The sequence below is a fragment of the Aquarana catesbeiana genome, linkage group LG02 (genome assembly GCF_042186555.1).
Source record: "Aquarana catesbeiana isolate 2022-GZ linkage group LG02, ASM4218655v1, whole genome shotgun sequence".
NCBI classification, from domain to species: Eukaryota; Metazoa; Chordata; class Amphibia; order Anura; family Ranidae; genus Aquarana; species Aquarana catesbeiana.
This window is the reverse complement of record NC_133325.1, coordinates 808609045-808636187: the sequence shown is the minus strand read 5'-3', so window position 1 is coordinate 808636187 and position 27143 is coordinate 808609045. Positions and strand designations below refer to the sequence as shown.

At 47.1% G+C, this 27143-nt stretch overlaps 1 protein-coding gene across 1 annotated transcript in view; it reads left to right on the top strand.

Moving 5' to 3' along the window:
- The first annotated feature begins 9693 nt into the window (after positions 1–9693).
- Positions 9694–27143, top strand: part of LOC141129504 (uncharacterized) — a 147250-nt gene continuing 129800 nt past the window's right edge. The window contains exon 1 of the mRNA XM_073617576.1: positions 9694–9775. Within this exon, the coding sequence (XP_073473677.1) occupies positions 9712–9775 (64 nt within the window). The 5' untranslated portion in view covers positions 9694–9711. The remainder of the gene's footprint in view (positions 9776–27143) is intronic.

Below are 27143 nucleotides of genomic sequence, written 5' to 3'. Positions count from 1 at the left end.
TTTTTGAGACGAGTGCATCAGATCGCACCGCTGCTATTTGCAAGCGTATCTCGCGTGGCCAAAACATCTCCCGCTTGGGTACCACATGCTTGACCAGACATATGTTGACCTGCCATGCAGTTCGTTGGCAAGCGTATCTAAAAGACCCACACCAAAGAACAAAGAGGACCTCTCCTTGCTCCTCATCAGCTGAGATTTCCAACCCCACTAGACCTTCAGTCCTCTCTGAGACCTGCACTGAGAGGAATGAAGGTGTAGAATTAGGTGTGTCACAGCCAAGTACTTGTGGGCAATCTGCTTTTGGTACACCGACGTCAGATTGTACCAGGCAAATTTCCCTGCCCCAGCTGCTGCACCGCCGAAAGAAGTTTGCTCCCAGCCATCCACATGCCCACCGGTTGAATGCTAGCTTGGCACTTCAACTGCTGCCTTTTCAGTTGGTAGACTCTGCCCCCTTCCGTGAGTTTGTGGAATGTGCGGTTCCTCAGTGGCAGGTACCCAAACGCCACTTTTTCTCACGGAAGGCGATTCCGGCTCTCTACCGGCATGTGGAAGGCAATGTCCATGCCTCGCTGGACAGGGCGGTCAGCGGTAAGGTGCATATTACCGCTGACTCATGGTCCAGCAGGCATGGACAGGGATGTTACCTAAGTTTCACGGCGCATTGGGTGACTCTGCTGGCAGCTGGGAAGGATGCAGGACAAGGTGCAGTAGTGTTGGAGGTTAGCCTCCAAAATGCTAATGATTGTGACACACCTCTCTCCTCCACCCCCTCCTCTTCTTCTTCCTCCATGGCCACTTCCTGTGCTTTGTCCTCGGAACCAGCAGTGCTCCGTAGGCGTTCAAGGGGCTACGCAAGTACGCAGGCCAAAAGATGCCATGCGGTGCTTGAGCTGGTGTGCTTGGGGGACAGGAGCCACACTGGGGCAGAGGTTCTGTCAGCTCTGCAGGGGCAGGTTCAGAGGTGGTTGACACCACGCCAACTTAAGGCAGGAATGGTGGTTTGCGACAATGGCACCAACCTCCTCTCTGCCCTCCGACAGGGACAAATGACCCATGTGCCCTGTTTGGCTCACGTCCTTAACTTGGTGGTGCAGCGGTTCTTGGGCAGGTACCCGGGCTTACAGGATGTCCTGAGGCAGGCCAGGAAAGTCTCTGTGCATTTCCGCAGGTCATATAATGCCAGTGCTCGGCTGACGGACCTCCAAAAGGAGTTTAACCTGCCCAAGAACCGCCTAATCTGTGAGATGCCCACCAGGTGGAACTCAACGTTGGCCATGCTGCAGCGGCTGCACATGCAGCAAAGGGCCATCAATGAGTACCTGTGCGACTATGGCACCAGGACAGGGTCAGGGGAGCTTGTTTTTTTTTCCCCACGCCAGTGGGCCATGATCAGGGATGCATGCACTGTCCTGCCACCATTTGAGGAGGCCACGAGGATGGTGAGCAGTGACAGTGCATGCATCAGTGACACTGTCCCCCTTGTCCATCTGTTGGAGCACACGCTGCATGGAATAATGGACAGGGCACTTGAGGCAGAACAGAGGCAGGAAGAGGAGGACTTCCTTAGCTCTCAAGGCCCCCTTTATCCAGACAGTGTTCCTGCGTGCCCGCCGATCACACAGGAAGAGGAGGAGGATTGTGTCAGTATGGAGGTGGAGCCTGGAACTCAGCATCAGCAGCAGTCTTTAAAGGATCAGTCCCAAGAAACACATAAACTTGTACATGGCTGGGAGGAGGTGGCTGCGGACCATGTCGTCCTTAATGACCCAGAGGACTCCGGACCGAATGCCTCAGCAAACCTACGCTTCATGGCCTCCCTGATCCTGCAAAGCCTGCGTAAGGATCCTCGTATTCGTGGTATCAAGGAGAAGGACCAATACTGGCTGGAAACCCTCCTTGATCCACGTTACAAGGGTAAGGTTGCGGACCTTATCTTGCCATCGCGGAGGTAGCAGAGGATGAAACATCTTCGGGAGGCCTTGCAGAAAGGTCTGTGCAACGTGTTCCCAGAGACTGGGAGGTTACAAACTCCTCTTTCTGGACAACGTGTTGCTGAGGCTTCGGTCAGTCAAAGAAGGAGCGGTGGAGAAGGTGGCCGTCTGACCGATGCGTTCAGGCAATTATTTGGTCCGCAGCCCCAAGGTATGATCGGTTCCAGCAACCATCGTCAGCGTCTACATGGTGCAGGAATACCTAGGGGCAAGATCTGACTTGGACACCTTTCCCACTGAAAATCCTCTGGGTTACTGGGTCTTGAGGATGGATCACTGGCCAGAGCTTGCACAGTATACAATTGAGCTACTGGCCTGTCCTGCATCCAGCGTTCTTTCGGAACGCACATTCAGTGCTGCTGGAGGCTTTGTAACCGATCACAGGGTGTGTCAGTCCACCGACTCGGTCGATTGACTGACCTTCATAAAAATGAATCAGTCTTGGATCACCACCAGCTACCAAGCACCTGATGCTGATGTAACCGAATAATTTTTTTTGAAATCTCAGATCCCTTCAAAGACTGCCTATGCTGATGCTGAGTGACTATCCTGAGTAATTATCCTCTTCCTCCTCAATGATCACGCTGATAGCTTGTAAGAACATTTTTGGTTCTGAGAGCCACCACCAGTGCCTAAGGCCCAATTTTTCAGCCCCTGTTTAACAGGGGCGTGTAATTACAATTTTTGATGCAATACTTTGCAGCAGGGCTCGTTTCTGCGTTCCAACTAGAGTGTCTGTGAGGGGTTGCAGTGTTGTGGCACCAGCACCAGTGCCTAAGGCCCAATTTTTCTGCCCCTGTCCAACAGGGGCGTGTAATTACAATTCTTGATCTAATATTTCACAGCAGGGCCCTGTGAGGGCTTACAGTGTTGTGGCCACAACAACACCTAAGGCCTAAATTTATGCTGAGTATATAGGGCAGGCCCCTACTTTCAAACATCCAACTTACAAACGACTCCTACTTGCAAACAGAAGGAGACAACAGGAAGTGAGATGAAATCTACCCCTAGGTAGGGAAATTCTCTCCTTTAAGAGTTAATATGGGAAAAACGTTTCTCCTTTCCACTGATGCTTTATCACCAATCCTTGTTTCACAAAAAACCCCAAATTTTTAAAAAACATTTGTCATTGTTACAAAAAATGAGGTGAAATCTTCTGAAGAGGAGCACAGACAGCAAAACAAATGTCACAGGGGTGATAACCCTTCCCTATGTTTTCCAAAAAGCTTAAAATAGATTTTTTGGCTGGAGCTAAACACGTTAAAAATGTACCAGTTTTACAAACAGATTCTACTTAACAGCAAACCTACAGACCCTGTCTTGTTTGCACCATCTGTATACTGCTGTTCAGAGTATATAGGGCCTGGTGGCCCCACACCTTTCCTTTTTTTAATTTAGGTGCGGGGTTTCCCTTAATATCCATAGAAGACCCAAAGGGCCTGGTAATGGACTGGGGGGGTACCCATGCTGTTTGTCTCACTGATTTTCATTCATATTGCCAGTACCCGACATTATATTAGAGCCGCAAGCAGTTTTAAGTGACTTTTTTTCCTTTAAAAATGACATTTTGTGCAGGGACTGTTCTAAGCACGGGAAACACGCGTCACTTTACAGGCATACTATAGACACCCTCCAGGTACGATATTTAAAGGAATATTTCACTTTTTTTTAACTTTAGGCATCATTAAAATCACTGCTCCCGAAAAAACGGCCTTTTTAAAAAAAATCTTTGCATTGATATATGTCCCCTGGGGCAGGACCAGGGTCCCCAAACCCTTTTTAGGACAATACCATGCAAATTAGCCTTTAAAATGAGCACTTTTGATTTCGAACGTTCGAGTCCCATAGACGTCAATGGGATTCTAACGTTCGTGCGAATTTTCGGTCCATTCGCAGGTTCTGGTGCGAACCGAACCGAACTGGGGTGTTCTGCTCATCCCTAGTCAGCAGTCACATCATCAATAAATACAAGAGAACCACTTCCATTGGCAGCCATACATGCCCACGCCATGACACTACCACCACCATGCTTCACTGATGAGGTGGTATGCTTGGGATCATGAGCAGTTCCTTTCCTTCTCCATACTCTTCTCTTCCCATCACTCTGGTACAAGTTGGTCTTGGTCTCATCTGTCCATAGGATGTTGTTCCAGAACTGTGAAGGCTTTTTTACATGTTATTTGGCAAACTCTAATCTGGCCTTCCTGTTTTTGAGACTCACCAATGGTTTACATCTTGTGGTGAACCCTCTGTATTCACTCTGGTGAAGTCTTCTCTTGATTGTTGACTTTGACACACCTACACCTACCTCCTGGAGACTGTTCTTGATCTGTAATCTGTGTGTCTGGGTGCGCTACTCCTTTTACATTCACCACTTTTTATGTCATGAAGTGTCCTTAAATATACCTAATATGTTTTTCCATAATCAATCATAAAATATACATTCAATAAACTAATATTTGCTACAAACTACATCAAGCCCCCCTAAAATTATATACATTTCCCACTTATATATCACCACACTACCAAACCATATACGTAAATCACCAATATCCGACAATCTGCAAGTGAAAATTACTATCAATATAAAAATTAGTTAACACAAAGTCCATGTGCCAAGTGCAAATACGTAAATAGATGCTGTATGTTCAGCCCTTTCATTAGATTCCGCTATGTATCATCTGTGATTCATCGTGACTTTTTTTCACCATATTTGTGACACATCACCACCGTTTAAATTGGCCACTCACCAGATACTTCTTGTATATTATGCCTTCGGTTCATTAATAGGGATAACCACTCCACCTGTTTGTACTCTTCCACACCCGCTATGCCTGAGCTTTGTTTTTCCTCATGCAAAATATATGGACAACGATCATTGCGCAATGTGTATAAAACTTATTTATTATCACTAAAATACAAAGTGTACACTCACATTTAAAAGTGCCCTCGAGCCGGCACTAAGCTATTCCAGCAGTTAAGGATGGGTGTCTCTAGCAGCGTAGTTAGCCTGTGTGTGATAAGAATTATCCCCGCATCTGGCTTGCGCTTCACCCCTCTTTCCCGTTCGTTCCGGGCGTTCACGCTCACGTGATTGAAAATCTCCCAGCAGCTTCTACGCGTTTCGCATCATAGTATGCGTCATCAGGAATGTATATTTTGCACTTGTTGATTGAGATGAGTTATCTCTGCATTTTTTAGGATTTGGATAATTATTTTTAGTGCGGTCACACCTGATTATGTAATAATTGTTTATGATACACAGAGTACAGAGTTTGGGTTTACATCTACTTTAAGAAATATAAAAAAAAAACACCAATTCTGAGTTGAGTATACAGAGGGATCAGCTGCTTAGGAAGAGGACCTGTCCTGTTACATTCTGTGGAGTGGGAATTGGGGGTATTTAGATCTGTGCTGATCCGTTGAATTGCCCCACATTGCTGTAATTTTCTCCTTTTTACAGTGAGACACCCCAGAATTCTGCACCCCCCCCATCCTCCATCAGAAAATCCTCCTTCTGGTTTCTCATATGAGATATATTTTTACCAACTGTAACTTTGTTTTATATATTCAGAGAAGGAAACATATGTCCTCAGACTGTTTAAACTAAGAGGGGGGCCATTATGACTGGGACAGGGGGTTTTGGTGGACTTACTCTTTAATATAGAATTTCACTTATATCACATATATTCCCGGATCCACCTTTCTGGTTTCACTATTCTTGCACAGGATGTGACTGATATTGTTGTAAGGGAGCCACGTTGGTGGCACTTTCTGTTTTTCAGATCACATGATCTATGTCTTTCTGCGATAGGTCAGTGTGAAAATATCCATTTTCACCTCTGACGTCATGACCGGCCATAATGAGGCTTGGTTGTCTGTCAGTGGCGGCTGGTGCTCAAAATTTTTTTTGGGGGGGGGCGCAAATAAACTATAAAATACTGAAAAGAAAAAACATCAATTGCAGCCATTGTGCCATTTAAATGCAGCCACTGTGCCTTTTAAAGGCTGCCATTGTGCCATCAAACGCTGCCACTGTGCCCATCAAATTCTGCCACTGTGCTCATCAAATTCTGCCACTGTGCCCATCAAATGCTGCCACTGTGCCAAATGCTGCCACTGTGCCATCAAACGCTGCCACTGTGCGCATCAAATGCTGCCACGGTGCCCATCAAATGCTGCCACTGTGCCATCAAATGCAGCCACTGTGCCATCAAACGCTGCCACTGTGCCCATCAAATTCAGCCACTGTGCCCATCAATTGCAGCCACTGTGCCCATCGAATGCTGCCACTGTGCCACCCAATGCCGCCTCTGTGACCCCCCCGCCCACTCACCGTCTGCCCAGCTCTTACCCTATTTCGGTGGGGCAGAGGGTGACGGCGGTGAGCAGTGTCCTCCAAGCGGTGTCCTCCGAGCGGTGTTTTCATATGTCTCTTCCCATCCTCTCCTGCCGTCAGGCGTCCAATCACAGCGCCTGTCATTTCAGCCAATTTAAGTGACGGGTAACAGACCTAAGCACCTGCTTGGCGGTTAGGACAGTGAATATTCATTCGCTGTTCTAACACACCTGGGTAAACTGCGAGCGCCAAGCATGGCGCTCGCAGGTCACTCTTTTTGACACCCATTAGAGCCTATGGCTCTAATCAGGTGCTTCAAAAACACCCCCCCACCCCTGTAATTCAGGTGCCTGAATAGGGGGTGGCAGTGGCGGCCCTGGGTAGATTCATGCAATGCAAGGTTTTCTGTTATGTTTGTGTCCGCTAATAATGATTTTAGTGTAATTTTTGTGAAAATATTGTCTTGATTTATTTGGGAGGGGGGGGGCCTACCAGGTAGGCTGTGCGGCGCCCCAGGAGTTCTAACAGCAGCCCTGTAGGTGAGGGAGGCTTACCAGAATATGGAAGCCCCTTTGGCACCTAGATACCAACCCCATGTGTATGGTAACCCTATTCATTCACAAAAAATTATAATGTATAAAAAAAGCAAATAGAAAGAATGTACTGTACATTCACATCCAAAAAAATGTCCCCTGATGTACTCATCCAGCCTCAATCATGTCATTTAGCAAGGTTGAGCCATATCAATCACTATGCCTCATCCCCACCAACCCACCCACCAACCCATGTGTCTGAACCCAACCACTTTTGGCTTACTATTACAATGATAATGTCTTGTAGTTAATCCTCTAGATGGCTTACCCCTTGTTATGTGAGATGTTAGTTATAGTGAAGGTGATGGGGCGTTATGGAGGGTTTTTTGCAGAGGTCTGTTTAGCATTGAGATGGTTTTATCTGCCATCTCTGAGTTGATATGCTCGGTGATGTGGCATGGTGTGGCCTTCCCTTTAAAACTTGGAGGGGTTGGGAATTGTCTTTTATAGTTGTGACAATAGTTCATATCTCCTATTCCTCCCAACCTGGTAGTATGGATTTAGTATGTATGTAGTATGTATGGATGTTTCTGCCTACCTTAGGGTAGTCTGACGGAAAGCCCGTTCGTCTGTATGCTGGTCCGACGGACCAGATACGACGCAAGGGCAGGGTACAAATTTTCCTATTGCAGCGAGCGCAGGGCATGCCAGGCCCTTAGGCCTGTTATGGATTTTAAGAGGAACCCCCTATGCCGGAAAAAAACGGCGTGGGGTCCCCCCTAAAGTCCATACCAGTCCCCAATCCGAGCACACAGCCTGGCTGGTCAGGAAAGGGGGTGGGGACTAGCGAGCACCCCCCCCCCCGCTCCTGAACCGTACCAGGCCGCATGCCCTCAACATGGGGGGGTGGGTGCTTTGGGGGCCCCCCACCACAAAGCACATTGTCCCCATGTTGACGAGGACAAGGGCCTCTTCCCGACAACCCTGGCCGTTGGTTGTCGGGGTCTGCGGGCGGGGGGCTTATCGGAATCCGGGAGCCCCCTATAATAAGTGGGCCCCCAGATCCCGGCCCCCCACCCTATGTGGATGAGTATGGGGTACATGGTACCCCTATCCATTCACCTAGGGAAAAAGTGTCAATACTAAAACACACTACACAGGTTTTTAAAGTAATTTATTAGACAGCTCCGGGGGGGTCTTCTTCCAAATTCGGTTCCTCTTCTCCCAGCGTCCGGTTTGTTCTTCTCCGCTCTCTCTGGCCTCTTCTCCCGGTGTTCAACCTCTGCTCCCGGTGTTCCAGTTCTTCTGCCGGCTCCTCTGCTATCTTCATGCCGCTCTTTTGCCAGCGGAGGCCCGGACTTCTGGCTTCTGGGCTTCTTCCCTCTTCTCTTCTTGCGATGTTGACATGACGCTCTCTCCGACTGGAATGCTCTCTGAGCGCTCCGATGTGACTTATATAGGCGGAGATCCCTTATGACGTCACAGTCCCTGGGCATGATGGGACTGTGAAGTTTTAGGGGGGCGTGGTCAACATCACCTGGTGAAGAAGACCCCCCCGGAGCTGTCTAATAAATTACTTTTAAAACCTGTGTAGTGTTTTATTATTGACATTTTTTCCCTGGGTGAATGGGTAGTGGTGCCATGTACCCCATACTCATTCACATAGGGTGGGGGGCCGGGATCTGGGGGCCCTCTTTTTATAGGGGGCTCCCAGATTCCGATAAGCCCCCCGCCCGCAGACCCCGACAACCAACGGCCAGGGTTGTCAGGAAGAGGCCCTTGTCCTCATCAACATGGGGACAAGGTGCTTTGTGGTGGGGGCCCCACAGGGCGCCCCCTCCCCCAAAGCACCCACCCCCCCATGTTGAGGGCATGCGGCCTGGTACGGTTCAGGAGGGGGGGCACTCGCTCGTCCCCATCCCCTTTCCTGACCGGCCAGGCTGCGTGCTCGGATCAGGTCTGGTATGGATTCGAGGGGGGACCCCACGCCGTTTTTTCGGCGTAGGGGGTTCCCCTTGAAATCCAAACCAGACCTAAGGGCCTGGCATGCCCCATGACGAGGCTAGCAAGGTGTCAATCTCACCGATAAAAGCGTGACTTCCTTTTCTAGTCCCATCGTACCCGAGTAACGTTCAAAATGAACGGACTTGTCCGTGTGTGGGCAAGTCCGTTCATTCTGAAAGTCCGCCGTAACTCCGGCGAAAGTCCGTCGGAAAGACGGGTGGACCTAGCCTGCTGGAAAGTCCGGTTGTGTGTAGGCAAGTCAGTCCGTTCTGGAAAGTCCAGCCATAGTCCGCCGGAAAGTCCGCTCGTGTGTACGTGGCATAAGTCCTCCTGTTGTATTATCTCTAAGGCAAAATTTAAATATTCCAGCAAGGATTGTAAACACCTGATATTATCGGCAGAGCATGTGTGAGCCAAGTATTTGGCTTGCGGTTGCAGCACGGCCCTATTTACTTACATGGGAGAGTTTAACAGATAGTGCTCCCAGTCAAGCTCTACATGTAATGGTAAAATTGCTCCTCTGCAATACTAAGCATTATGGTACTGGCACCATGCCCATCTGTAGGTGAGTGGTTGGGGGTGGTATAAACACTGATCAACCACTTGTTTTTGCTGCCCATGTGAAAGAAGCCATAGACTCCCCGGGCGACAGAAGTGATAGCTGGTTTACATCTCGGGCATCTCCAAACTACCGAATCATCAACTTTGGATGATGCAACTGTTTGACAGATGTGTAATACAGCCCACAATTGTGAGAAATCAGGATATACCAAATCTGAATGGCAAAAACATCTTCCTAATATTCACTGTAATTTCTCTTTTCTTACACAGACCGATCACGATGACTTCAGAGACGTGTCTTCTCCGTGTCCTCCTCCTGTGGGCTCTTCTCTGGACAGGCAGAGGTATGTAAGAACATTATAAAGAGGTGATAATACAGTATATTGGGATGAAGTGTGGAATTAGGAGATAAGATTATGTGAAATGATATAATCAGGTTTCTCTGTATTATAACATCTTCCAGGCACTTTAAAGACATAAGTAATTCTGTTACAGTAGGTATATTAGGTGGATCTAATGTAAGTGGGTCCTTCACACTGCAAGGGTTAAAGTCTAATTTAGGCCCCTTTCACACTATTGTGACTTCAAATTTGCGTGTTTTTACTGCGATTTCCCCGCGATAATGATTTTGCCGCGATTTTAGGGAATGCCTGTGTAACTACTGTAACAAAGTCGGACCAAAGTAGTGCAGGGACTACTTTGAAGTCGGAACGACTTGAAGTCGTACTATTATGTATGGTTGTCATTGGAGATTATGGGGAACAACTTGTCATATGACTTTGCAGTCCCAAATCGTGGGACAAGTTGTACAAGTGTGAAAGGGGCCTTAGTCTTGGGGTGCACAAAGCCAATTTGGACCCCCTTATTAGCTTAAAAGGGTCACAGAATGAACACCTTTTTATGGACCTATTTGTGTTATACTTATTACTGTTATCAAAGAATTGATTATTTGTGATTGGCACTATGTTTAATAATATTCATAGTAACAACTTCATGGTTCACGGTTACACTTTATATGATTCATTTTTGTTTCCCAACATGGTAAATAGGGAGGATATGCTAAACATTGAAACTTTATTTATTGGTTTTGAGGCGCAGCACCTATTATATATTTTTTGCTTAGACACTGGTGACCCAATAGTGTATTTATTAGGGGGCACACAGTTCACCTTTGCTTGAAAATGATTAATACATTTAGAATTAAAAACATCCACGGCACTCAGGAACACAAAAGGTATAATGCCGCGTACACACGGTCGGACTTTTCGGCTACAAAAGTCCGACAGCCAACGCTGTATCCTGGCCTAGGCCAACAAGGCCCAGGCCTAGGGCAGCACTTTGCAGGGGGGCAGCAGGGTCCCCACCGGCTTGCACTACACTGTTAGTGTAGCACCAGTCTTATGGGGCAGACTGGGCTGAGAGGCAAATTAGTCTAGCGCCCCCATAGAGCAGCCTCACTGCTTCCGGTATGCGGGCGGCTGGCATTCTGCAACTGTGGGGGGGGGGGGGGGCCTTCTAATTTTGACTGTCCTCTCATCCTGGACCACAAAACTTTCTCACTGTGCTATATGATTTCTGCTGCACCATTGGCATGGTTATATCTTCTTAGTCCTCTCCATAAAATGATCAGAAATTTGTGCTTAAAGTAGAACTATAGCCAACACTTGTTTTTTTCATTTTGGATGGATTAAGGGAGGGTTATAACCCGTCAGTTTATTTTTTACCAACCCTGTCCCATTGCAGAAATTTCCTATCACTTCCTGCCCCACAGCCAAACAGGAAGTGAGAGGAAATCTATGCAAATTAAGGGAATCCATTGACCCCACCCCCCCGGCCCTCAGAACTCGAGGTTATGTCCCCACCCGAAAATTTCAGGGCGGGTCGTAAACAGCAAGGGTGTGGCCTTGTAAGGAAGGGGCAGGTCATATTGAAATTAGGGGGTGCATGAATTTAGTCAGGCCTAGGGCAGCACAAAACCTAAATACACTACTGCCGACAGCCCATCCGACAGACTTTTGACGGACTTTCAATGGACTTTTGGCAGACTTGCGGCGGACTTTCCAACCAACGGACTTGCCTACATACGATCACACAAAAGTCTGACGGATTCGTACGTGATGACGTACGACCGGACTAAAATAAGGGAGTTGATAGCCAGTAGCCAATAGCTGCCCTAGCGTGGGTTTTTGTCTGTCGGACTAGCATACAATGATCGGATTTCTGGGTCCGGCGGAGTTACGACGTAAAGATTTGAAGCAAGTTCCAAATCTAAAGTCCGTCAGATTTGCGGCTGGAAAAGTCCGCTGAAAGTCCGGGGAAGCCCACACACGATCGGATTGTGCAATTGTAGACGAAAGGTCCGACCGTGTGTACGCGGCATAAGAGGCATGGAGGAGCTCAGCTATGAGGAAAGATTAGAGGAACTGAATTTATTCTCTCTTGAGAAGAGGAGATTAAGGGGGATATGATCATCATGTATAAATACATAAGGGGGATATGATCATCATGTATAAATACATAAGGGGGGATATGATCTCCATGTATAAATACATAAGGGGGGATATGATCACCATGTATAAATACATAAGGGGGATATGATCACCATGTATAAATACATAAGGGGGGATATGATCTCCATGTATAAATACATAAGGGGGGATATGATCACCATGTATAATTACATAAGGGGGGGTATGATCTCCATGTATAAATACATAAGGGGGATATGATCACCATGTATAAATACATAAGGGGGGATATGATCTCCATGTATAAATACATAAGGGGGGATATGATCACCATGTATAAATACATAAGGGGGGATATGATCTCCATGTATAAATACATAAGGGGGATATGATCACCATGTATAAATACATAAGGGGGGGATATGATCACCATGTATAAATACATAAGGGGGATATGATCTCCATGTATAAATATATAAGGGGGGGTATGATCTCCATGTATAAAAACATAAGGGGGGGGTATGATCTCCATGTATAAAAACATAATGTCCTAGTCTTTTGGCCTCTAAGTATCTGTACCCAGGTTAATGTTCCTATGACCTGTGTTCCAGTTCTGATAGTTGTTTACAATCTCTGCATCTTTCTTCACATTCCTATTATCTTTAGTTGGGTCTCTGTTTCTTTGACCTTTCTTAGAATCTCCACCCAGAATTCTGTTCCCAAAACCTCTCTGAGCATCTATACCTGGGTTCCTGTTCTCATGACCTCTCTCCCAGGATTTCTGTTCCTATGACCTGTGTTCTAGTTTTGATATCTGTTTATGATCTTTGCCTCTTTCTTGACATTCCTTGTTATCCACCAGCCTTGATCTTGGGGCTGGTGTATAACAAGGTATTTGTAATCAGTTTACTGTTTGCGTGATCTCTTTAGTATCGTTAGTTGGGTCCCGGTTCCCATGACCTCTTTGAGTATCAGTACCCAGGTTCCTGTTCCCATGACCTCTCTGAGTATCTGTAGTTGGGTTCCTGCTCCCATGACCTCTTTGAGTATCTGTAGTTGGGTTCCTGCTCCCATGACTTCTCTGAGTATCTGTGACAGACCCAACCAGGACAGAGGCTTTTGGAGGGGACTGCAGGCTAGCCTTTTGCCTACTGACTTTGGGTCCTGGCTTTTAAGGGAACACTACTCTTTAGGAGGTGTGTGTGTGACGAGAGTCACATTGGGTGGGGGGCTTGTGGAACTTCGCTTACCTTGGAGAGCTCTGGAAACTCAGTATCCAGCTCCCCCGACCCCTCCAATGTGTAAACCACCCTGTGTCCATTAGGGGCACAGGGTGACCGAGAACCCCAGTCTGATCTGTAATAGTCGGACTCGCTGTGCAGCCACACTGGAATGTTGTATATATGTATATATTGTGTGTTCCTGTGGGATCCCTTGGAGGGGTCTTGTTTCTGATTTAAGTCCATGTCTACCAGGGCTGGACTGGGACAAAAATTTGGCCCTGGACTTCATCATGACCGGCCCACTTTAATTTTGAATGTCCCCAACAGCACCCCCCTTACATCAGAGAGTCCCCATCAGAAGTCCCCTTCACATCAGAGTCCCCATCAGAAGTCCCTTCACATCAGAGTCCCCACCAGCAGTCCCCTTCACATCAGAGTCCCCATCAGAAGCCTCTTCACATCAGAGTCCCCACCAGCAGTCCCTTCACATCAGAGTCCCCACCAGCAGTCCCCTTAACAAGTCCCCTTCACATCAGAGTGTCCCCTTCAGAAGTCCCTTCACATCAGAGAGTCCCCATCAGAAGTCCACTTCACATCAGAGAGTCCCCATCAGATGTCCCTTCACATCAGAGTCCCCACCAGCAGTCCCCTTCACATCAGAGAGTCCCCATCAGAAGTCCCCTTCACATCAGAGAGTCCCCATCAGAAGTCCCTTCACATCAGAGTCCCCATCAGAAACCCCTTCACATCACAGTCCCCATCAGAAGTCCCCTTCACATCAGAGTCCCCACCAGCAGTCCCCTTCACATCAGAGAGTCCTCCCTCTCCTCCCCCTCCCACATGTACTCAGTTTTGAAGGCAGCTTCTCGTTCCTCTCTCCAGTCATGTGCTAAGGGGAGAGAAGAAGGAAAGTCTGCCGGCTGTCCATCTCCCCCTGCAGGCTGGAGGGAGCATAACGCCTAATGCTCTCTCCAGCAAGTGACGGAAGCAGCTCCTCCTGACAGGAGTGAAATCGCGATCACTCACTGTCAGTGAGGAGAGGCTCCAGGACCGCACCTGACTTGCCCACTGAGCCATTCGTCCCCATCAGCAGTCCCATTCACATCAGAGTCCCCACCAGCAGTCCCATTCACATCAGAGAGTCCCCATCAGAAGCCCCTTCACATCAGAGTCCCCATCAGAAGCCCCTTCACATCAGAGTCCCCACCAGCAGTCCCCCTCACATCAGAGTCCCCATCAGAAGTCCCCTTCACATCAGAGAGTCCCCATCAGAAGTCCCCTTCACATCAGAGTCCCCATCAGAAGTCCCCTTCACATGAGAGTCCCCATCAGAAGCCCCTTCACATCAGAGTCCCCATCAGAAGTCCCCTTCACATCAGAGTCCCCATCAGAAGTCCCCTTCACATCAGAGTCCCCATCAGAAGCCCCTTCACATCAGAGTCCCCACCAGCAGTCCCCCTCACATCAGAGTCCCCATCAGAAGTCCCCTTCACATCAGAGAGTCCCCATCAGAAGTCCCTTCACATCAGAGAGTCCCCATCAGAAGTCCCTTCACATCAGAGTCCCCATCAGAAGTCCCTTCACATCACAGTCCCCATCAGAAGTCCCCTTCACATCAGAGTCCCCACCAGCAGTCCCTTCACATCAGAGAGTCCCCATCAGAAGTCCCTTCACATCACAGTCCCCATCAGAAGTCCCCTTCACATCAGAGTCCCCACCAGCAGTCCCTTCACATCAGAGTCCCCATCAGCAGTCCCCTTCACATCAGAGTCCCCACCAGCAGTCCCCTTCACATCAGAGTCCCCATCAGAAACCCCTTCACATCACAGTCCCCATCAGAAGTCCCCTTCACATCAGAGTCCCCACCAGCAGTCCCTTCACATCAGAGTCCCCACCAGCAGTCCCCTTCACATCAGAGTCCCCACCAGCAGTCCCCTTCACATCAGAGAGTCCCCACCAGGAGTCTCCTTACATCAGAGAGTCCCCATCAAAAGTCCCCTTACATCAGAGAGTCCCCATCAAAAGTCCCCTTCACATCAGAGTCCCCACCAGCAGTCCCCTTACATCAGAGTCCCCATCAGCAGTCCCCTTCACATCAGAGTCCCCATCAGAAGTCCCCTTCACATTAGAGTCCCCACCAGCAGTCCCCTTCACATCAGAGTCCCCATCAGAAGCCCCTTCACATCAGAGTCCCCACCAGCAGTCCCCTTCACATCAAAGAGTCCCCATCAGAAGTCCTCTTCACATTAGATTCCCATCAGAAGTCTCTTCACATCACAGTCCCCATCAGAAGTCCCCTTCACATCAGAGTCCCCATCAGCAGTCCCCTTCACATCAGAGTCCCCATCAGAAACCCCTTCACATCACAGTCCCCATCAGAAGTCCCCTTCACATCAGAGTCCCCACCAGCAGTCCCTTCACATCAGAGTCCCCACCAGCAGTCCCCTTCACATCAGAGTCCCCATCAGAAGTCCCTTCACATCAGAGTCCCCACCAGCAGTCCCCTTAACAAGTCCCCTTCACATCAGAGAGTCCCCTTCAGAAGTCCCTTCACATCAGAGAGTCCCCATCAGAAGTCCCCTTCACATCAGAAAGTCCCCATCAGAAGTCCCCTTCACATCAGAGAGTCCCCATCAGATGTCCCTTCACATCAGAGTCCCCACCAGCAGTCCCCTTCACATCAGAGAGTCCCCATCAGAAGTCCCCTTCACATCAGAGAGTCCCCATCAGAAGTCCCCTTCACATCAGAGAGTCCCCATCAGAAGTCCTCTTCACATCAGATTCCCATCAGAAGTCTCTTCACATCACAGTCCCCATCAGAAGTCCCCTTCACATCAGAGTCCCCACCAGCAGTCCCTTCACATCAGAGTCCCCACCAGCAGTCCCCTTCACATCAGAGTCCCCATCAGAAGTCCCTTCACATCAGAGTCCCCACCAGCAGTCCCCTTAACAAGTCCCCTTCACATCAGAGAGTCCCCTTCAGAAGTCCCTTCACATCAGAGAGTCCCCATCAGAAGTCCCCTTCACATCAGAGTCCCCATCAGATGTCCCTTCACATCAGAGTCCCCACCAGCAGCCCCCTTCACATCAGAGTCCCCACCAGCAGTCCCCTTCACATCAAAGAGTCCCCATCAGAAGTCCTCTTCACATCAGATTCCCATCAGAAGTCTCTTCACATCACAGTCCCCATCAGAAGTCCCCTTCACATCAGAGTCCCCATCAGCAGTCCCCTTCACATCAGAGTCCCCATCAGAAACCCCTTCACATCACAGTCCCCATCAGAAGTCCCCTTCACATCAGAGTCCCCACCAGCAGTCCCTTCACATCAGAGTCCCCACCAGCAGTCCCCTTCACATCAGAGTCCCCATCAGAAGTCCCTTCACATCAGAGTCCCCACCAGCAGTCCCCTTAACAAGTCCCCTTCACATCAGAGAGTCCCCTTCAGAAGTCCCTTCACATCAGAGAGTCCCCATCAGAAGTCCCCTCCACATCAGAAAGTCCCCATCAGAAGTCCCCTTCACATCAGAGAGTCCCCATCAGATGTCCCTTCACATCAGAGTCCCCACCAGCAGTCCCCTTCACATCAGAGAGTCCCCATCAGAAGTCCCCTTCACATCAGAGAGTCCCCATCAGAAGTCCCCTTCACATCAGAGAGTCCCCATCAGAAGTCCCTTCACATCAGAGTCCCCATCAGAAACCCCTTCACATCACAGTCCCCATCAGAAGTCCCCTTCACATCAGAGTCCCCACCAGCAGTCCCTTCACATCAGAGTCCCCACCAGCAGTCCCTTCACATCAGAGAGTCCCCATCAGAAGTCCCCTTCACATCAGAGAGTCCCCATCAGAAGTCCCCTTCACATCAGAGAGTCCCCATCAGAAGTCCCCTTCACATCAGAGAGTCCCCATCAGAAGTCCCTTCACATCAGAGTCCCCATCAGAAACCCCTTCACATCACAGTCCCCATCAGAAGTCCCCTTCACATCAGAGTCCCCACCAGCAGTCCCTTCACATCAGAGTCCCCATCAGAAGTCCCTTCACATCAGAGTCCCCACCAGCAGTCCCCTTAACAAGTCCCCTTCACATCAGAGAGTCCCCATCAGAAGTCCCCTTCACATCAGAGAGTCCCCTTCAGAAGTCCCTTCACATCAGAGAGTCCCCATCAGAAGTCCCCTTCACATCAGAGTCCCCATCAGAAGTCCCCTTCACATCAGAGAGTCCCCATCAGAAGTCCCCTTCACATCAGAGAGTCCCCATCAGAAGTCCCCTTCACATCAGAGTCCCCATCAGATGTCCCTTCACATCAGAGTCCCCATCAGAAGTCCCCTTCACATCAGAGTCCCCATCAGAAGTCCCCTTCACATCAGAGAGTCCCCATCAGAAGTCCCCTTCACATCAGAGAGTCCCCATCAGAAGTCCCCTTCACATCAGAGAGTCCCCATCAGAAGTCCCTTCACATCAGAGTCCCCATCAGAAACCCCTTCACATCACAGTCCCCATCAGAAGTCCCCTTCACATCAGAGTCCCCACCAGCAGTCCCTTCACATCAGAGTCCCCATCAGAAGTCCCTTCACATCAGAGTCCCCACCAGCAGTCCCCTTAACAAGTCCCCTTCACATCAGAGAGTCCCCATCAGAAGTCCCCTTCACATCAGAGAGTCCCCTTCAGAAGTCCCTTCACATCAGAGAGTCCCCATCAGAAGTCCCCTTCACATCAGAGTCCCCATCAGAAGTCCCCTTCACATCAGAGAGTCCCCATCAGAAGTCCCCTTCACATCAGAGAGTCCCCATCAGAAGTCCCCTTCACATCAGAGTCCCCACCAGCAGTCCCCTTCACATCAGAGTCCCCATCAGAAGTCCCCTTCACATCATGAGTCCCCATCAGAAGTCCCTTCACATCAGAGAGTCCTCCCTCTCCTCCCCTCCCACATGTACTCAGTTTTGAAGGCAGCTTCTCGTTCCTCTCTCCAGTCATGTGCTAAGGGGAGAGAGGAAGGAAAGTCTGCCGGCTGTCCATCTCCCCCTGCAGGCTGGAGGGAGCATAACGCCTAATGCTTTCTCCAGCAAGTGACGGAAGCAGCTCCTCCTGACAGGAGTGAAATCGCGATCACTCACTGTCAGTGAGGAGAGGCTCCAGGACCGCACCTGACTTGCCCACTGAGCCATTCGGCCCACCAGGAAACTCCCGGTAGTCCCGATGGCCGGTCCATGCCTGATGTCTACCCGAAATACACAGACTCTGGGAACTGGAGGACCCATATACATATTTGGGGTCTCTATGCCTCAAACCAGCAATGACTGCTTCAGACTGTGAGACTCAGAGCAGATGCTAATATAACCAACTCAAGATACCTGATGCTGAGGGTCTCCTGATATAATCTGTTAAAGGTGTTATGTGTTAAGTGTCTTTCTCCCATTGTGACCACTTTACCTTATTTGGAACCATTGTGGGATGTTATGTGTTTGTGCTTATAATAATGTGTACTTTGTGTATTCGGGGTTGTGGGCACCAGACTGTCTGATTGGCCAGTTGTTAATTTGTTCATGTTAATTAAACCACTGTCAGCTATCAGTTGCTATATGTGTATTAGCATTATGTGTATGTTGGCTGTTCCTTAGTTATGTTTATTATATTCCTGTTTACAGTTTGTATTGTTGGGATAATGTGATCAGGCCCTAACTGAAGTTGTGTGGGTGTTCAATAAAGTAAGTTCTATTTGCACCTAAGCTAGTGTTATATAGTCTTGGATGCTCAGCTATAATACCTGGTTCTTGGTTCCAGACTGGAGGAAGCAATATCTTGACAGAAACACACAAGCTGGGTGCTGGATGGTTCTGTCACAGTATCTATACCTGGATTCCTGTTCCCACAGCCTTTATAAGTATCTCTAGTTGGGTTCCTGTTCCTATGACCTCTGAGTATCTGTAGTCAGGTTCCTGTTCCCATGACCTCTATGAGTATTTTTAGTCAAGTTCCTTTTTCTACTGTATGACCTCCCTGAGTATCTTTACCTAGGTAGCTGTTCTCATAACCTCTCTGAATATCTGTTGTTGGGTTCCCGTTCCCATGATCTGTAGTAAAGTTCCTGTTCCCTGTTAAAATATTGTTTAAATGAAAAAAAATATTTCCAGAGAAGATATTAGTAAATAGATAAAAGCAAATAAGCAATAGTAAATGACATAGCTTTGTTCATACTATCTGTGGTGGCCTGCACTTTTTTCTACACTGGATTAATGTAGATCATTGCTAGGACACATAGGAAACCATTTTTAACACCGAGCTTCAGATGCAGCAATTTTTCTGATCCCTGAAGAAGTTTCCAATAATAACACAACCAGTCAAAGGGTCTGAGGGGTGTGCTGAAGTGTTTATAATATTCGAGCAGACACTCCCACACTGCCAATTATTTGAACTTTATCTATATTCCCAAATGACAACATTTTACAATCCGACAATCAACATATTATTGAATAGAATAAAATCACGATTTGATAGATACCAAATACGATATAAATCTGATGCATTTATTGCTTAGGAGATGTAATGTCTTTTGTATGCCATAGAGATGTTTGTATCTAACTGAATCTTCTCATACATCAGTGTCATCACTTTTACTGAATATAGTAATTTCTTGTCCCCACTTACTGCTTTCCTAGTTCTATGCAAAGCGAACCATAATACACCATATTACAGAGTTAGTAATGAGCTGAACATCCAAGGGTTCAGGTTTGGTGAAAGTTTCAAACTTAACAAAAGTTTGGGTACTGAGTCAAACCCCACTGAAAACAATAGGTGCCAAATGTTAAACTGTAATATCCATTTTCGAGGTCAATGGACAAGGGATTTCTAAGTAAATAAATTGGGGTCTGGGCACTGCCCTGGGGGGTAGGCTAGTGTACATGTAGTCTTATTGTAACATCTTATACTATTGCTAGGGGAACCAGTGACTCCTACTGGCAGCAGAAAGACACTACAGCTTCACTGAGTTTAAAAGGGTTGTAAACCCTTGTGTTTTTTCACCTTAATGCATTCTATGCATTAAGAAGGGATGGGCCGAACACCCCCCGGTTCGGTTCGCAGTAGAACATGCGAACAGGCAAAAAATTTGTTTAAACACGCGAACACCATTAAAGTCTATGGGACACGAACGTGAAAAATCAAAAGTGCTAATTTTAAGGGTTAATATGCAAGTTATTGTCATAAAAAGTGTTTGGGGACCTGGGTCCTGCCCCAGGGGACATGTATCAATGCAAAAAAAAAGTTTTAAAAACTGTCGTTTTTTCGGGAGCAGTGATTTTAATAATGCTTAAAGTGAAACAATAAAAGTGAAATATTCCTTTAAATTTTGTACCGGGGGTGTCTATAGCATGCCTGTAAAGGGGCGCATGTTTCCCGTGTTTACAACAGTCCGAGAGCAAAATTACATTTCTAAGGGAAAAAAAAAGTAATTTGAAATTACTAGTGGTAGCGCCGGCAGCTATAATAAATTGTCGGGTCTCTGCAATACTCATAAAAGTCATTGAAAAAACGGCCTGGGATTCCCCCACAGTGCATTACCAGGCCCTTTGGGCCTGGTATGAATATTAAGGGGAACCCTGAACCAAAATAAAAAAAATGCGTGGGGGTCCCCGCAAATTCCATACCAGGCCCTTCAGGTCTGGTATGGATATTAAGGGGAACCCAGTGTCAAAATTAAAAAAAATGGCGTGGGGGTCCCCCTAAAAATCCATACCAGACCCTTATCTGAGCACGCAACCTGGCAGGCCGTAGGAAAAGAGGGGGGGTGAGAGACAGCCCCCCCTGAACCGTACCAGGCCAAATGCCCTCAATATGGGGAGGATGTCCCCATGTTGATGGGGACAAGGACCTCATCCCCACAACCCTTGTCTGGTGGTTGTGGGGATATGTGGGCAGGGGGCTTATCGGAATCTGGAATCCCCTTTAACAAGGGGACCCCCAGATCCCAGCCCCCCCTGTGTGAAATGGTAATGGGGTACAAATGTACCCCTACCATTTCACAAAAAAGTGTCAAAAATGTTAAGAAAGACAAGAGGCAGTTTTTGACAATTCCTTTATTAATGTCTTCTTCTTTCCCTGCGTCTTAGTTACATAGTTACATAGTAGGTGAGGTTGAAAAAAGACACAAGTCCATCAAGTCCAACCTATGTGTGTGATTATGTGTCAGTATTACATTACATATCCCTGTATGTTGCGGTCATTCAGGTGATTATCTAATAGTTTCTTGAAGCTATCAATGCTCCCTGCTGAGACCACCGCCTGTGGAAGGAAATTCCACATCCTTGGCGCTCTTACAGTAAAGAACCCTCTACGTAGTTTAAGGTTAAACCTCTTTTCTTCTAATTGTAATGAGTGGCCACGAGTCTTATTAAACTCTCTTCTGCGAAAAAGTTTTATCCCTATTGTGGGGTCACAAGTACAGTATTTGTAAATTGAAATCATATCCCCTCTCAAGCGTCTCTTCTCCAGAGAGAATAAGTTCAGCGCTCGCAACCTTTCCTCATAACTAAGATCCTCCAGACCCTTTATTAGCTTTGTTGCCCTTCTTTGTACTCGCTCCATTTCCAGTACATCCTTCCTGAGGACTGGTGCCCAGAACTGGACAGCATACTCCAGGTGCGGCCGGACCAGAGTCCTGTAGAGCGGGAGAATTATAGTTTTATCTCTGGAGTTGATCCCCCTTTTAATGCATGCCAATATTCTGTTTGCTTTATTAGCAGCAGCTTGGCATTGCATGCCATTGCTGAGCCTATCATCTACTAGGAACCCCAGGTCCTTTTCCATCCTAGATCCCCCCAGAGGTTCTCCCCCCAGTGTATAGATTGCATTCATATTTTTGCCACCCAAATGCATTATTTTACATTTTTCTACATTGAAGCTCATTTGCCATGTAGTCGCCCACCCCATTAATTTGTTCAGGTCTTTTTGCAAGGTTTCCACATCCTGCGGAGAAGTTATTGCCCTGCTTAGCTTAGTATCGTCTGCAAATACAGAGATTGAACTGTTTATCCCATCCTCCAGGTCGTTTATAAACAAATTAAATAGGATTGGTCCCAGCACAGAACCCTGGGGAACCCCACTACCCACCCCTGACCATTCTGAGTACTCCCCATTTATCACCACCCTCTGAACACGCCCTTGTAGCCAGTTTTCAATCCATGTACTCACCCTATGGTCCATGCCAACAGACCTTATTTTGTACAGTAAACGTTTATGGGGAACTGTGTCAAATGCTTTTGCAAAATCCAGATACACCAAGTCTACGGGCCTTCCTTTATCTAGATGGCAACTCACCTCCTCATAGAAGGTTAATAGATTGGTTTGGCAAGAACGATTCTTCATGAATCCATGCTGATTACTGCTAATGATATCGTTCTTATTACTAAAATCTTGTATATAGTCCCTTATTATCCCCTCCAAGAGTTTACATACTATTGATGTTAGGCTAACTGGTCTGTAATTCCCAGGGATGTTTTTTGGGCCCTTTTTAAATATTGGTGCTACATTGGCTTTTCTCCAATCAGCTGGTACCATTCCAGTCAATAGACTGTCTGTAAAAATTAGGAACAACAGTCTGGCAATCACTTGACTGAGTTCCCTAAGTACCCTCGGATGCAAGCCATCTGGTCCCGGTGATTTATTAATGTTAAGTTTCTCAAGTCTAATTTTAATTCCATCCTCTGTTAACCATGGAGGTGCTTCCTGTGTTGTGTCATGAGGATAAACACTGCAGTTTTGGTTACTGAAGCCCCCCGATTCACTCGTGAAGACTGAGGAGAAGAATAAATTCAATACCTTTGCCATCTCCCCATCCTTTGTAACCAGATGTCCTTCCTCATTCTTTATGGGGCCAATATGGTCTGTCCTCCCTTTTTTACTGTTTACACACTTAAAGAATTTCTTGGGATTTTTTTTGCTCTCCTCCGCTATGTGTCTTTCATGTTCTATCTTAGCCGTCCTAATTGCACCCTTACATTTCTTGTTGCATTCTTTATAAAGTCTGAATGCTGAGGATGATCCCTCAACCTTGTATTTTTTGAAGGCCTTCTCCTTTGCTTTTATATGCATTTTTACATTGGAGTTAAGCCATCCAGGATTTTTGTTCGCTCTTTTAAATTTATTACCCAATGGGATACATTGGCTAATGCCCTTATTTAATATGCTCTTAAAGCAAACCCATCTCTCCTCCGTATTCTTTGTTCCTAATATTTTATCCCAATTTATGCCTTTTAGCAAGGTTTGTAGTTTAGGGAAGTTGGCTCTTTTGAAATTCAGTGTCTTTGTGTTCCCTTCATGTTTCCTATTTGTATGATTTATACTGAAACGAATTGACCTGTGATCGCTGTTACCTAAATTGCCCCGTATTTCCACATCTGTGATCAGGTCTGTATTGTTGGTAATCAGTAGATCCAGTAATGTTTTATTTCTAGTTGGTGCGTCTACCATCTGACCCATAAAATTGTCCTGCAAGACATTAAGGAACTGGCGAGCCTTAAATGAATGCGCGGTTCCCTCCGCCCAGTCAGTGTCTGCATAATTAAAATCCCCCATTATGATAACACTTCCCATCCTTGCTGCTAATCCAATTTGTGATAGGAGATCCGTCTCCACTTCCTCCCTCAGGTTAGGGGGCCTATAGCATACTCCCAGTATTATTTTCCCCTCAGCTTCATCCCTTTGGAGCTCTACCCATAAGGATTCCACCTCCTCTCTAGCTCCCTCAGTGATGTCATCTCTCACATTCACTTGTACATTATTCTTGATATATAGGCATACCCCTCCCCCTTTTTTACCCTCTCTATCCTTGTGGTATAGGGTATACCCTTGAATGTTTGCCAGCCAATCATGAGAGCTGTTGAACCAGGTCTCTGAAATTCCCAAAAAATCCAAATCCTCCTTGAACAACAGTGTCTCTAGTTCTTGTCCGCCATGCTCTTGGCATTGGTGAACATGCCACATAGTTTAGACCGGTCGCATATTGTCCTCGTATTGGGTGTTTCAAGATTGCAACTAGGACTTGCTACTATACTCACCTTGTGTTTTTGTGCTTTGGTTAACCTACCACTAATGCCCCCAATACTACCCTCTGGAATATCTTCCGCGCTGGCTATCTCTGTCTCTGGACCCTCCCCCCATCTCCTAGTTTAAAAACCCCTCTAACTTTTTGGCCATCTTCATTCCCAGCAGATCTGCACCCTCCTCATTTAGGTGCAGTCCGTCCCTTCTATAGTACCGGTTACCGACTGAGAAGTCGGCCCAGTCCTCCAGGAACCCAAACCCCTCCTTACTACACCAGCACTTCAGCCACTTGTTTACTTCCCTAATCTCCCTCTGCCTTTCTGGTGTGGCTCAATGTACCGGTAGTATTCCTGAGAATACTACCTTGGAGGTCCTTTTCCTCAATTTAGCACCTAAGTCCGTAAAATCGTTCTTTAGGACACTCCATCTGCCTCTGACTTTGTCATTGTCATGGTCTTCTTCCATCATTTGGTTTTCTTCCTCCATCTTGTTCTTCCCCCACTTCTTCCTCTTCTTCCTCCGATCCTCTGCTTCTTCCTTTGGTCTTCTCGTCCGCATCTTCCTCCGGCTTCTTCTTCTTCACCACTTCGTTCTTCAGTTCCCGCTGTGTGATGCTTCTGTTCTTCTGGCAGTTCTTATATAACTGAGGGCGGGGCCACCCGGTGACCCCACGCCCCTCTGACGCACGGGGACTTCAAGGGGACTTCCCTATGGTTTTCCCTGTGGTGTCAGGGGGGGGCGGGGTCACCTGTTACATAACCTGAGCCTGTTCATTCCCACGGCGGAGACACGCTCTACCTCTCTGCCCGTTGTCTCAGCTCTTGATTGGATAGATTGATAGCAGCACAGCCATTGGCTCCCGCTGCTGTTAATTAAATCAAATGTTGTGGGCGCCAGGGGGGGGTCCTGCATGCTGTGTGAATGGACACAGAAGCAGGACTTGGGAGCACGCCCGCATGGGTGTCCACTTTAGGAGAGCGCTTCTCCAACGTGAGCAGCCAATGCCGAGGAGGAGCTACCAGCGCCACCAGGGGACCCCAGAAGAGGATCGGGGCCACTCTGCGCAAAACAAACTGCACAGTGGAGGTAAATATGACATTTTTTTTTTTTAATATGGGAGGGTTTACAACCCCTTTTAGTAAAAGCAAAACAGCCACTTAGCAAGGCTAAATTTAGATCACATCCCTGTTTAGGACAGGATGCTAAAAATATATTGAAGGTGTGAGAATGTTTAAGAGCTTGTTCACATAAGCAGAAAAAATGCATAAATAAATCTACATTTAAATGCATATGTTCCACATGAAAGAAAACGGAAAATTTGTATACTTACCTGACGGTACTTTTCCTTTCTTGATGCAAGGCATGACAGCATACACGAATGGGATAGGCTCCGCCTCTCACCCAATCAGGACTGGTTATACTATCTATAAATGAGTCGCCTCTCCCCAGGCGGCATTCTCGTAACTATACTCAAATGCGAAACCCACAAGGGAGGGACCTGTATGCTGTCATGCTTTGCATCAGGAAAGGAAAATTACCGTCAGGTAAGTATACAAATTTTCCCTTTTCCTGACACAAAGCATGACAGCATACATGAATGGGATGTAACACGCCCACAAAACCTATAAGGGAGGGCCATGCTGAAGCATTTGAATCAACATATCATTAGATTAATTTAGAACTGAAGTCAATTCCCCTGCTTCCAATGTTGCCTGATTGACTTTGCAATATGCAAAAAATGGTTTGTAGTATATGAACCTGGTTGGTATCCTGTAAAATTCTGGACCTCTGAATTCTGCCCATGAGCACACCACCCATCTGATAAAGTGAGCTCTGCACTAGATTGATGAATTTATCTTCCTTCTATAAGTCACTTAGGCTACTCTGACCCGAAATAATGCCGTTGTCCTACTGGACAGTGAAAAGTCTACTACTGATACTGCCAGACCTGAAGAGGCCACTGTCTGACCTTCTAGAGAAGGGCCACTTCCATGTATTTCTTCCACATAGAGACCATTACTCCAGCTTGTGGTGACGCTGACATTTTAGTTTGGACATGCCTGAAGGGTGATGTCTTGACCCAGAAGCAAAGATGCAGACCCTCATCTGGTGCTGGTGAAGAAGAAACCAGAGCCATTTTGTTTGAATATGGTGGCAATAAGGTAGTTTACTTGGATCTCTGAAAGAATTCTCCCAGACGTGATATCCTTAAGAAATACTACTTTAGTGTCACTGAACCTCTTGAGATAGTTTTGTTCAGAAGAATGGAGGAGTGAGACAACCTTCCCAACACTAGTTGCACTGCAATTTCTGAGGGAAAAGAACGATCTGTAGCGGCCTTTCAGAATTGGCTCCCCCAGATATGCAGCGGTCACTGACTGGATCTCAGGAAGTGAGGACCTGACCAAGACTTGACTACCGCTCAATCCCTTATCTTGGATTACTTTCAGACATATTATTCTTTGCAGCTGGGAGCAGAGGATTCCATCCTAAAAGTCTGCAAGATTTTCCATGTCCTAGTATACCTGGAATTTGCAACATGTTCCCCTGGCTTCCACAAGGTTTCAAATAATGAAGGTGAGATCCCACAATGAGCCTTCCTAACTTGGTCTCCCAGTTGCTACATCTAACGTGGCTAAGGTGTCCTTTTATGAAAGTGCGGTAAAATACCGCTTTTCAGTTCTCAGGCATTCTCAGAGGAGATCGCTCTCCTCTGAGTGCCTGTTTATGAAAGTGTGTAGATCGCTTCTCATGTTGAGTTGAGGAGCGATCTACAAATGCCGGGAACTCCTGAGAACGGCTCCTCTCACTATAATCTTGCGTGATATAGCGGGATTACAGTACGAGGAACCATAAAATACAAAAGTTTAACACAAATCAGCACACATTATTCCCCAACATATTAATAAAATAATAAAGTTAAATTCCCCCTACACAATATACATTAACCTAATTATAAAAAAACATTGTTTTTATCAATATTTAAA